Source organism: Bicyclus anynana, chromosome 22 (assembly GCF_947172395.1).
Source record: "Bicyclus anynana chromosome 22, ilBicAnyn1.1, whole genome shotgun sequence".
Taxonomy (NCBI): Eukaryota; Metazoa; Arthropoda; class Insecta; order Lepidoptera; family Nymphalidae; genus Bicyclus; species Bicyclus anynana.
The window spans coordinates 7,474,176-7,487,346 of NC_069104.1; the positions used below are offsets into that span (position 1 = coordinate 7,474,176).

General features: G+C 34.7%; 2 protein-coding genes across 8 annotated transcripts in view; one reads left to right on the forward strand and one right to left on the reverse strand.

Moving 5' to 3' along the window:
* Positions 1–7,297, forward strand: part of LOC112047355 (annexin B9) — a 24,648-nt gene extending 17,351 nt beyond the window's left edge. The window contains exons 6-9 of one of the 6 annotated variants that reach the window (XR_002886942.2): positions 392–488; positions 2,925–3,106; positions 6,497–6,649; positions 6,866–7,297. Coding sequence is in view for 4 of the 6 variants with exons in the window: in XM_024084451.2 (XP_023940219.1) it covers positions 392–488; positions 2,925–3,106; positions 6,497–6,547 (330 nt within the window). In the remaining 2 variants the exon portion in view is untranslated. Of the gene's footprint in view, positions 1–391; positions 489–2,924; positions 3,107–5,519; positions 5,693–6,496 lie in introns of those variants that run through there. The other 5 variants (XR_002886943.2, XM_024084451.2, XM_024084453.2 and 2 more) reach the window with 5 other exon arrangements.
* LOC112047356 (DNA repair protein RAD51 homolog 3) lies at positions 6,725–12,776 on the reverse strand. Of its 2 annotated transcripts, XM_024084456.2 has the most exons (7): positions 12,622–12,776; positions 12,272–12,402; positions 11,687–11,793; positions 10,796–10,962; positions 10,290–10,418; positions 9,687–9,878; positions 6,725–7,337 (listed from the first exon to the last, which is right to left on the reverse strand). In XM_024084456.2, the coding sequence occupies exons 1-7, from the start codon at positions 12,664–12,666 to the stop codon at positions 7,305–7,307; spliced, it is 804 nt and encodes a 267-aa protein (XP_023940224.1). In that variant the 5' UTR covers positions 12,667–12,776; the 3' UTR covers positions 6,725–7,304. The 2 variants fall into 2 exon arrangements, with proteins under 2 accessions (XP_023940224.1, XP_023940225.1); XM_024084457.2 differs by lacking the exon at positions 12,272–12,402 and having other exon boundaries at positions 12,622–12,753.
* Positions 12,777–13,171: the final 395 nt, after the last annotated feature.

Consider the following 13,171-nt stretch of genomic DNA (forward strand, 5'->3'; position numbering starts at 1 on the left):
CCCTGCCAAGCGATTTAGCGTTTCGGTACGATGTCGTGTAAAAACCGCAAAGAGTGTGGATTTCATCCTACTCCAAGTTAGCCCGCTTCCATCTTAGATTGCATCATCACTTACCATCTGGTGAGATTGTAATTAAGGGCTAACTTGTAAAGAATAATTAAAAAATGTTCTAGACAATAGTGACTTCAAGGCCAAATTAACCCAGAACCAAACATGAGCTAAACTTCGTAAATTCGTACGATGGCATGACGCCAGGCTGATGTCATAAGTCAAACAGAACCCACTTACACTAAATTAGGCATAAAAATGTAATTATAGCCGCAGACGATACCGCATGTATTATTCATGTATAATACAATTCATATGACACATTAACTCGGATTCGTTACAGGTGTTCGCTGAATACGAAGCGTTGGCAGGCAAAGACATCGAAGAAACAATCAAAAAGGAGTTCTCTGGAAGCGTTGAGAAGGGAATGCTTGCTATTGGTAAGATTTATTTTATTAACAAGATAACTTATTTTATTTACAAATCTACTCACCAATTTAATGACAGCCATGTGTCAAAATTCGAGCAGCTCCAAATAGTTTTATGGAACCCAAATGGCCTGTCACACCACTCTTTAGAAGTTAAACTATTTTTAGAAACAAATGGCGTAGTATCGGCAACCCACTTCACACAAAAGAGCTACTTACATCAAAAATGATCGCTTGCATCGTTAACTAAAAATTAAGACTATAAAGACAGAAGTTGCACACTTGAATGAAAACATACCAAAAGCGTATTCGTAAACATCCAAATCAACTTGCAAGGAACCTAATGATGAAGAAACCTGGTACAACTTTCAAAAGGCTCAAGAGACCGAGCACCACAGGATGTCATGAAATAGACACTACATTATTATATTTGGACAAATCACTGGATTTCGCACCAAACACGCCTTAATTCAAATACTTAAAATCCCGCTGAATGTCTCACGACAGATTGCAGGAATAATGAGAGACTTAAAAAAAAATACAAGTTAAAGTTTAATATTTAAAAAAAAACCTGATGAATAATGTGTTAAGCACCTTTCACGAGCCATAACTTTTTGACAATTTGACCGATTTCCATGTAACCTACAGATTTGTAATAAACCACTCCACCACCATTATATGCTTTCAAATATACCACTCGGGTATATTTTAAAATATTCGATTATTCTTCCCCACTTCGTTTTATCTTGTTAACGGTGGAACTGATTTTGATAAAACACATTGAGGTGTGTAATGTTATGCAAATAAATGTTAGCTTTTAATAACATAAAATTGAAAATTCTGAAAAACCTCCGCATGTCATGAGATTATTATTAATTACGCTCTCGATCGGTGCGCTTTCATTCGAGACACACTAGAGTATATTTGCAGACATTTGTTTATGACTCTTCCCCACTTTCACCCCCACAACTTTTAAACGGCTCAACCGATTTTCATCAAACAGAACACTTGCGCATACTAAAAAAGGTATTAATACTAAAAAAAAAAATGAAATCGCTTCATCCGTTCGGGAGTTATAGTGCCACAGACAGACACGTCAAACTTATAACACCCCTCTTTTTGCGACGAGGGTTAAAACAATAAGTAGGTCAATCATAACATGCCAATGAGAAATAGTCGCTTGGAAATCCGAATTTAAATACGACTTAAAACAAATTTTTAGAATGTATCACGCAATGATTCAAGTGATCATATATCTACTCGAAGGAATTGACATCACAAGTATAATTCCTTGAATTGAAGAGAATACGTAGTAAATGATCTTAAGTTTGAATCATTAGTGACGTCACAAGGCTATGTAACTACAGTAGGAAGTCCACGCGACCTCGTACTGAGTCATGCACCGGCACGGAAACTGCCTTTATCTTGATTTTGTCAATGGATTTGAACTAAGACAAGTCGGTTTGTTGTTTAATTGTGGGAATATTAAAATTACGCAAGAATTTTAATGTATGTAGGTACCCGAAACAACCTGTTTCAATCTATGTAGGTAAAATATATAATGGTTATAGAGGACTAGCTGACGCCGCGCGTGTTTCACCCGCGTGGTTCTCGTTAAGAATACGGGGATAATATATAGCCTATAGCCTTCCTCGATAAATGGGCTACCTAACACTGAAATAAGTTTAAACAAACAAACTCTTCAGCTTTATAATTAGTATAGATAATCTCTAGATATGGATATGGATATGGATAGATAGGAGACTGACCGATTTAAAAAGTCTTACCAATAGAAAGCCATATTATTTGTAATGGCTATATTTTATCCCCGTATATTCAAGCAAGACAATGGGAACACAACGCGTAAAACGCGGTGCGTCTCCCTAGTACAAGATCCGGCATCAGAAATGTATACCCTCATCTGTTATTTAATTGGGATAAAAAATCTAGTCTAATTTGATAAGAAGACTAGTCGGGCATACTCCGACTTTATATTACGTGAGTTTTAGCCGTGTTTCATAATCAATTAATATGAATAACACTCACGATAGTTTAAATTCTAAAATAACCTGTTTTTTTACGTTCATATCATGCCTGATGGAAAGTAATGATGAGGTCTAAGATGAAACGCGCTTGCATAGAAGATGCCTATTCATTCTTGCCTTGAAGGTGCACAAATTCTACGTATTAAGAAACAGATGCCGGCAGAGCATTCGAATAAATAATATATGAATCATACTAATATTATAAAGGCGAAAGTCTGCGGCTACTGAAGCTATTTGTTTGAAATTTGGAATGGAAATGGATTTAACTCTGGATTAACACCTTGGAAAAATCCATGGTTCCCAAGGGATTTGTGAAAAACTGAATTCCACGCGGACGTTCGGACTTCCGCTAGTAAATAATAAAAATCACATGTTTAATTAATACATAATGTTTTTATTACAGTAAAATGTGTAAAGAGCAAAGTCGGTTTCTTCGCGGAGCGTCTCTACTACTCGATGAAGGGTCTCGGTACCAACGATAAGACTCTCATCAGAATCGTTGTCAGTCGTTCAGAGATCGATCTCGGCGACATCAAACAGGCGTTCCTGGACAAATTCGGCAAGCCCTTGGAGGAGTGGATCGCTGTGAGTATTCTTTGTTTGCTGGTGTTTGGAACTTGATCTTATTTGATGCTTATGACGGTAGTTTACTACTATACTATGGCGTAGCTAACCAGAGGCTAGGCGGTATAAACCCCCGGGGCTCTCAAGCTCAGACGGCCCTCGAATCCTTACCAGAAAATCGCGATCTAATTGAACTTGAAAAAATTAAAAAAAGAAAAAGAGCTGATGAATATTTTAATTGATAAAACTTAACCAGTTTAAATAGTAATGGGGCTTCATTTTTTATTTGCATCAGGGCCCTTGGTTACCTACGCCACTGCTAATATATAACTTTTTTATAGTTTTTTGTGTCGTATAATAGTTTCAAACTCTGGTGCCTTCAATTTGTACTTAAAGACCTTTTTTTAAAATTTTTGTTAGGTAGTTTTAAACAAGAAATTAATTAAATTAGGCAGAATTTTAAACTGCAAAACGCTAAGTTAAATACGTTTTTTTTATCATACTTTCGTATTTTTTTCCAAGCTTTTTATTATGCAATTTAATAAAGTATTTAATGTTAATTTTTTAATTCGAAGGACCAGTTTAAAAAATAATTTAATACATAAAATTATGTTCATATATTATACGTTAATGCATTATGAAATATTACAAAACCTAACCAATTATCACGGATTTTAGACCACACATATTCACGCATCAAAATATGTCATTAATTTTTGGGAATACATCCTATAAACTAACTATTGGCTAATATTAACCATTCGCTATGTGTATTTGTACGTCGGTCGATTCGTAACTACAGCATGAAAAATCTACAATTACCAGATATATACGACGCTGACCCATACTTTCTATGATATATCTATACTTATAATAAATAGATAAATATTCATAACAATATGCTTCGACATCTTTAATCAGCATGAGAAAACGTATCAAATTCTTTCTTCATTATACTTATTTACCTCACTTGTTCACTTTAGATATTTTCCAAGCAAATAAAATGTATACAGATCTATTTATATCTTTGTATAAATTTTTGGTTTTTCATTGTAGTGAAATTTTAACGTATCTTATAAGAAGCTAGATCCATATTATGTTTGTTCTTTAATATTATTATTATTGTCAATAACTTCTGTTGGTTCTGTATTGTGAATTAAACGTAAATATCTTTTTGTATATGAATATGTTATTTTTTTGTTTTTGTTATAATATATATTGCATTTGACATGTTGTAAATTGCAATACCAGTGATACCTTTTAAGATTTTTTTTAAATCTTTAATATAAATAATATGTAAATGATTTACTAGTTTGTGTAGTGTAGTATTTCGAATTATATCATAAAAATTAAAAATATACACAGAAAGAAACATAAAGAGACAGTAAAATACGCAGAACAAGCCAGTAGACACTTGCATAATCAAATCAGTAGCTACTAGGATATACAATACATAGGTCACTCACTGCACAAATTCTTAAGGTGGGTACAGATTGGTGCAATGCAACATGTAATGCAACATGCAATGCAAGAATTTGACGTCCACATTGCTGCAATGTATCACGAATGCTCGTGGTTTGGACGCCTCGCGCGCACGAACTACGCCTGGGTCGCGCACGCTCCGAGCGTTACAACTCGCGCGCGGTTCGATCCGAGATTTGTCGGTTTTTGGTACGAACACAAATGGGCGCGCAGTGTGCGCAGGACTGAGCCGTGGACGGTCGTTCGTTTCGTTCGCATGCGCAACGATCATGGCGGTGAGGGCTAGTGTTTGTTCTCGTGGTTTGGACGCCTCGCGCGCACGAACTACGCCTGGGTCGCGCACGCTCCGAGCGTTACAACTCGCGCGCGGTTCGATCCGAGATTTGTCGGTTTTTGGTACGAACACAAATGGGCGCGCAGTGTGCGCAGGACTGAGCCGTGGACGGTCGTTCGTTTTGTTCGCATGCGCAACGATCATGGCGGTGAGGGCTAGTGTTTGTTACGAAATGCGGGAACAGATGTTCTCGAATGATTCGTAGTCAATGCGCGTACCGCGCGCGCCACACGTCCAAGGCTGCAGGGAACATGCAATGTAAGGCAGAATATTACATTACATGTTGCATTGCACCAATCTGTACCCACCTTTACAACCCGTTTTTTCTAAACACAAAACAGATACTAAAACTTGAATGACCCTCTGGGTAATAATACTCGCATCAACTATATTTTTAACGATAAAGTTATCAATGAAATTATTTTTATAAAATTTGTTACAGTACATAAAATTATTTTTAGTTTAAACATCGGAGTTTTAAACAACATAACCTAAAAAGTTTTCAAATACATTGATTAAAGCGATTCTCATCGTAACTATATTAAATTGAAGAATGAAGTTGTTGAATATTGTCCTAAACATACAGCGTTTTAGAATAGTGAAACATTTTGATTTCAGGGTGACACATCCGGAGACTACAAGAAGGCTTTACTCACTCTTGTCGAGTAGATTGTCTCACGGATGATCGGGATCACAACGAATGCATTCACCTACTTTTTATTGTTCTCAATTCTTTTTGTCAATTGTTAGGTTCATAAGTGCTAGGGTACACGAACACTGAAAACAAAATACCTAAGCTACACCGTAATGATACGTTAAGGACCAAGACAATCAAAAAATGCGTTACTTTGAAAAATGTATACAGGATCTTTTTGCACTTTCTGGTGACAGTACGCTAGAAAACTTTTTGGTTGAAAGGGTAGACTTCCAAGAAGGTCAGGATCTGATGAAGGAATCCTGGAAAAATCCAGGTACTATTAAATTTCTTTTGTGCATTTCATCTCAGTTGCAAACGGAATTGTTTTGTGAAACAATTGAAATTATATCTAGAAAAATATCAGTCCAATTCATTAATCTTTGATCAATAAACAAACAAAAAATTATTAAATAACAAGTTGAACAAACAAGATGAAAATCAAAGCGCCTGGATGTAGATATCTCTAAAATAGATATCTTAAATTAGGCAGAATTCCCCAAGACGTTTGATACAAAATTGCATGCTAATGAAACAGAGTTTGTTGTTTTTATTGCACGAAGTTATGAATTTTTTGGGAACATTTCTATAGATCATACTTTAAAGGGAATTCGTATCTTGGTTTCTTATTGTATCTATCAATATTTCATACACAAAAAAAGTCTCAAAACTCATCACAAACTATACACAGTGTTTTGTCTTCAGTGTGCCATACCTTAGGTTATCCATGCCGGGTGTAAATTTTTATACTAAAGATCTGTATATTTTGCTTCCTATTTTTTCCCATTGTCACGTAATTTTCTTTGCACAGTAGATAACAGCTTCTAGACGTGAGTGCATGGTGGCTGGTGCCTCGAGTGTGTAGGATGCTTTTTTACAAGTAGTTGTTGCCATTTTTCAGGAGGAGGTAGATGGTTCACTCGGTCATCTCCTATCTGCAATGGCTTATTAAGCCTTCTACAGACTAAAGACAATTTACACACGCCATGCTACATTGTATAACCTGTGTGGTGTGACCTTATTTAATCTGTACCCTATATACAATTTACAAATGGTACGATTTACTTACTGTTGCATTTTTAAACGTTTATTATTTTAAGTTATATTAATTAAATTAATACACTGATGATTGATTTGTAATCTCATGCTATAATCTCGATTGCACGTTGTGTGATGTATCAATAGAAATTATGGGCCAGTTTCTTTTTTTTTTTAATTTTTTGTTACTTTTGCAAACGCTACAGTGTTCGATTTTTCGGTATCTTTGCAGGACGACCTTGATGGTGACTTCAAGAATGTGCTAGTCACACTTAGTGCTTAAATCCTGCAAAATAATTGTATTGTTTGCGTGTAACTTGTTTTAACTTTTTAAATGTTTTGTGCATGTATACAAAATTAGTACTATAACAGATGTGAATGTAATATTTTGCAGGATGATACGAAGGGCGACTACAAACGGGTGTTACTCACTATTGTTTCATAAGAAAATGCATAATAAGACTTCAAATTGTACGAATATTTGTATTGCACTTGCAAAGCTAAGTTCCGATATGAAACTGCCTTTATTATATACTGTTGAAATGTTATAGAAATAAAAGCTTGATATTTTTGTGAAAATGAGATATTTATTGGTGCTGTAGTTTTGTTTACGATGTATTATATGTATTTAAATACATTAATAATAAAACTATGTATGTTCCAATCGCTTTTCAATCAATATCCCGAATACCTTCCTGTGTTATCTGAAAACCCATTATTTTTATCAACATTGTCATTAATTTCAGTGTGATTAAAAATAATTTGATTAAAAATGAATGAAATAAAAACAGGGTCAAAATTCTAGGTCTACGATGGGTGCTTGAATGACTAAACATTACAAATACAATAAAAACTGAGTTAGATAAAATTATTATAATTAGTTGAGTTACACCGAATGTTATTAGAAGGCTCAAAGTCACTCAGCGGGCGATGGAGCGAGCTATGCTTGGAGTTTCTCTGCGTGATCGAATCAGGAATGAGGAGATCCGCAGACGAACCAAAGTCACTGACTTAGCTCAACGAGTCGCGAAGCTGAAGTGGCAATGGGCGGGCCACATAGTTCGAAGAGCCGATGGACGTTGGGGCCCCAAGGTGCTGGAATGGCGACCCCGCACCGGAAAGCGCAGTGTTGGGCGACCCCCCACTAGGTGGACCGAGGATATCAAGCGGGTTGCAGGGAGCCGCTGGATGCTGGCGGCTCGAGATCGTTGTGTTTGGAGGTCCATGCATAAGGTAATTAAGGTAAGGGTAAGGGTACACCGAATGTACATACATACTTAAACTTTGAACTTTAAAAATTACCATTTTTGACATTGCCTATAGTATGAGATCCGGCATAACAAATATATACCCTCATCTGTTATTTATTTGGAATAAGAAATAAATGATAGAAAATAGTCACATTGACACATTGCAAATAGGTTGCCTAGTAAAATTTCGATGAGATAATAATGAATTAAATTTTTGAATAATTTATTTTATCTAATCTCGTTACATCATATTCCCATAGTGAAATTGAAAAATATATTATAATGGCATAGATTATTCACATGCATACTGTAATAAATTAAAAACCTAAGATGAACGTCATGACATATGTAAAATACATGGTCGACCAATACCGACCAAACCGGAAATATCTCTTTCATCCAATCGCAACGAAAGCGATATTTTCGCTATTGGTCGACAGTATGAAATTTTGTCTTCAGGGGATAATAAGTCGTGGTGCGCATCTTAAATTTATAACATTCAAAGTTTGTATAAACATAGTGTAACTCGACAATTTTAAATAAGAATTGTACGTATCCAACTCAGTGTTTATGGTAATTGCCGAAAATAAAAAAAAATGTTCGATTAAAACTAACTTGATACCTATATATAATATTGAAATAGAACAACAGCTACAGGTAGGTAATGACGTGATTATGTTATGTTATGAAAATAAGGAGATCAAATAAAATATGACACTCACAAATAACGTGGTTTCTAGTGATATTTCAAATCAAATCAAAAATCATTTATTTCAAGTAGGCTCAGTTTACAAGCACTTTTGACACGTCAGTTGACTATTTGTAAAGACTCTACCACCAGTTCGGAAGGCAGGTTCTGCTGAGAAGATACCGGCAAGAAACTCAACAGTTGCTCTTTTGAAAAAGTCATACAGTATTATAATTTACAATTGATAACAATTACAATGGGGATGATGACTAGGTTTGAATATATTGATTTTTATGATACATTCGGGTAAATAGGGTCAATGTTAACTAATTTATACATAAAAAGCAAAGATTGTCTGGATATTTGTAAAATAAATGAGATTATAAAATTTCAAAATCTATTAAAAATATTTTATTGTAATTAGATGAAAATTCATACAGTTTTAGCTTCCTTACATTAAATGTGACATTTTTTAATATATGAACTATAAGCATAAACGCACAAATAACAAAGATATTAGTAATTTTGTTTGAACGCGCATACAAATCTAACGATCACTACATTGCCTATGACGTCATTATTTCAAGCCATTTTGTATGGGGCGTTTTTCAGGGATCCGCGGCAGCGCCGCAAATCTGACTCTTTAAATGCCTGTAGCTTCGAAAGTAATGATCGCAGATACCCTGTTCCTTTTACAAAATTGCTTTACTATTAGTATACTTTTAATTTATATACAATTTAAAAAACTGTCATCATCCCTATTTCTTATAGTTTTATTTCCTGTGTGAAGGTGGAAGCTGATCCAATGGCCTCCACGCGCTTTTATCTTATTTATTTCAAAATCCGTTCAGTATAAATCCAGAGATTAGTACTACAACACCACAAACTTTATAATATTAGTATAGATTTACACGAAAGGTTGCGCGAGCGGACCGCAGATAGGGTTACACAGGGTGGCATGAACCAGTTCATGACTAAGGGTTTGGGTTCAAAATTAGTCGGATATACTCCGCTAATAATACGTGAGTTAGCCGTTTATCTATTTCAATATTATAGAAAATATTAGTGTAAAATTCAAATAAAGTACCTACATAAGTAGGTAATTTATTACTTACCTGAAATTTGCCAACAGTTTCTGGAGAATTATTACTTTTAAGCAGCACAGCCAATCTAACATTGGCCAGAGGATCAGGCGCCGATAGCAATAAACGTTTGTTACAACGATGTGACCAAGCATCGCCGAGTGCGCCAACTATAGCTCCAGACGACAGACCTATTCTTGTAGTCATTTCATTAGTTATCACTATCTAAAAATGTATAAGTAAGTATATAGTATAATGTAAAAGTAGTCTAGGAAATAGTAGTCTTGAGACGGATATGACATCGCTCGACGCTAGGTGGCGCGACTTGTTTCCGTAAAGAGTAGGAGTTAGAGAGGGGTAGCGATCGGTTGGCGGGAACGAGTTGCGATAGTATAATGCGCTCATCGTACCGTCGGCGACGATCTAGGTTAGTTATAAACTAGAAATATCGCCACCAACTCCTAAAAATTTCTAGAAAGAAATAAAGCTTAGTAAGTATTTTGTAGCCAATTCCAAGATACCCAGGAATCTCGTGATTTGATGCAATTCAGGTTAACCACTATCAACGAGGCATACTTTTACATAATTACAGATATTTATACTCAATATGAAATAAGTAAATAATATCATACTTACAGCAATTTGTTTTTCTACAGCTAATTTATTCAAATCAGCCATCAGTCTGTACAGCAAACCAGTTCTTTGTTTCAGTGTGATACCGTCTTTAAATGGGAAAGCTATTGAATCAATAACTATAAGTTTAATCTAAAAACAAAAAACATTTATATAAAGTAATTCTATATTATAATCCAAAGAATGTACATAGGTATATGTTGCAATCATCAGGATTAAATTATGATTTTCATTGTTTTGTTTTTTTTTTAAAGAATATTTGCCATATCTTTTAAACATGACAAATATATCCACTCTCCTCCAACTTTTCGGGAAATACTGTATTAGGAGTGGGACGACAATAGATCAACGGGGCGGGGATCGAACCACCACCCCTCAGTGATTAGTCGGATCACTCTTACCGTTGCGCTACTGACGCTCATTGATTGCCAGAGTCAAATTAAGTGACTGAATTAAGTTTTAGCCAAATTGCTGCAACATCTATACATACTATGAATTCATATAATTACATTTGGTCTAGTATTTATTAAATTGGGTAATTGATGCATAAATGCACAGAATTTTTCAAGTCCAATTGCATTGACATAATGCAATTTCCTTAAAGCATCCTCTTCGTTGATCAATATTGAAGCCTCCATCAATTGCTGACATTTTGATAAGCTTGAGAACAGAATTTCTATAAAATTAACATATAATAAGTTAGAATATTACATTTTCTACTAGTCACATAATGCAAGGCAGAGTTTAATTTTTTAAATGGCAACTAGCGGACCCAGTAGAGCTTCACTTTGACACACTTACACTACCCTACTCCTACCCACATCCTACCTCTACCCTACCCCTACCCTACCTTACCCTACCCCTACCCTAGTCTATAAATCTGTAGAGAGGTCAATTCTCTACATGAAATATATTTCCAAAATGACTATGGGGAGTTGATTAGTGTTTGGCTGTCTGTAAGTTCATTATAGAAACAAAAACTACTCGACGGATTTAAACAAAGCTTGGTACAATTATTCTTCATACTCCTGGACAGGTTATAGTATACTTTTCATTACACTACAATCAATAGAAGCAGAGCAGTGAAGGCAAATGTTGGGAAAATAAGAGAAGTTACTCCATTTTTACAGCGATACTTACTACTGTAAGGCCTAAGGGAGGGCCTGGATTAAAGAGGTCTAAGGGAGGACGAAGTTGCGGGCGTCCGCTAGTAAGTAATTAGTATACACAGCTAGGCTAGTCTGTGGTCATTGAAGAGGTTTGTGTGTAAGTCACAATTGACTTACTATCAATATATATATATATTTTGTCCAATATTTGAACTGGACAATTCAAATATTGGACAAAATATATATATTTTGTGCAATATTTGAAATTTAAATATGAAACACAGAACTTACCCTTAAATCTACTAATTGTAAAGTTAGTATTTGTGTCTACATAGAGAGCTTCAGAGTATAAACCTCCCAATACTTTTGGTATTTGAATAGAGGTGCAGAGCTGTAAACTAAAGACAGCTTATTAAAGCATAATCTATATGTGTTGATTTAGTTAAAATTTAAATTAAAAAATAAAATTGAAGTGTTTGTCTGTCATTTCAAGATCACTGCGATTTCTCAAGTATTAGTTATTTACATTTTTTTTTGTATCTTGCTGTTTGTCAAACAATTATGGTTAATGGTTTTAAATGCTGAATCGATTTTAAGTGTGAGTCCACTATGCTATAAGACAAACTAAATCCTAAGGGTGGGGATTATATTACAGATTTATGGCCAGTGCCTTAGCAATGTAACTATAAAATTTGTAAAATTCAAACCACAATTTCTCTTAATCTGGTGCTTCCTGGAGAAAAAAATATAAATACTGTTAAAGAGATATTCAGGATTTGCCGCTCGCCTATTGGGCCCCCCAACTAATTTTGATACAGGGCCCTTCGGAGGCAAGCTACACTACTGTATTGAGTCTTGAAAAAAGTAAGTATGAACCAGAGTTGTGTTTTTCCTGTGCCAGGCAAGCCTAACAACTCTACAATTGATCCTAATTGTACTCCATCATTACCAAGTACTTTGTCGAGGCTTTGGCTAAAGCTAGGTATTGAAGGTAAACTTGTTTCAATCTGAAATATTTTAAAAATCATTTAGGTACAACATATAAACTACAGTTTCATGGGAGCAGTACGGTCCATCTAAGCTCTAAATCCTCATAGAAAAGAGGAGTAGGGGGCTATTTAATTAAGCTGATAATGTTAAAGACGAATACGAATAAAAAATATTGGACTGGAAGCTGTAGATGAAAAAGTAGATACATTGGTTTATTGAAATGTTTAGTAAATTACCTGCCAAACTTCAGTTGCATTATATATCTTAAAAGTAGAATTCATTATACAACATATTTTGTCCACGAAGTTTAAAATTAAAGTCAACTTTTCGCGGTTTTACTCAAACTTCAAACACAGATCACTATAGACTAGAAACTTCAAAAATGTTTGATTTTGACTTTTGAGCTAAACGAGTAACGAAAGTGACATTTTGACATTTTTTACGGCTCTGATTTCTAGTCTTTTTGAGCCGAGATTTTAATTTTTTTTTGTGATTTTGCATTAGCTTTGATTAGATATATATCTATATAAAAGGCTCTCTGTTATATACTTTAAATTTCAATACAGTGACTGGCAAACTTATTTTAGATTGATATTTCTCATTACAAACGGCTCAATTTTATACTTTATTTAAATTGAAAAATTCGTATTATCGTCAATTTTCAACGTCAAAAGGACATTTTGACGAATTGTTCTTAACTCTATGTTGCATTGTGATTGTCTATATGGCTCATAAAAACTAGAACTCAATGCCGTAAAGCTAGTGAATAAAAAAAGATCAAATCGG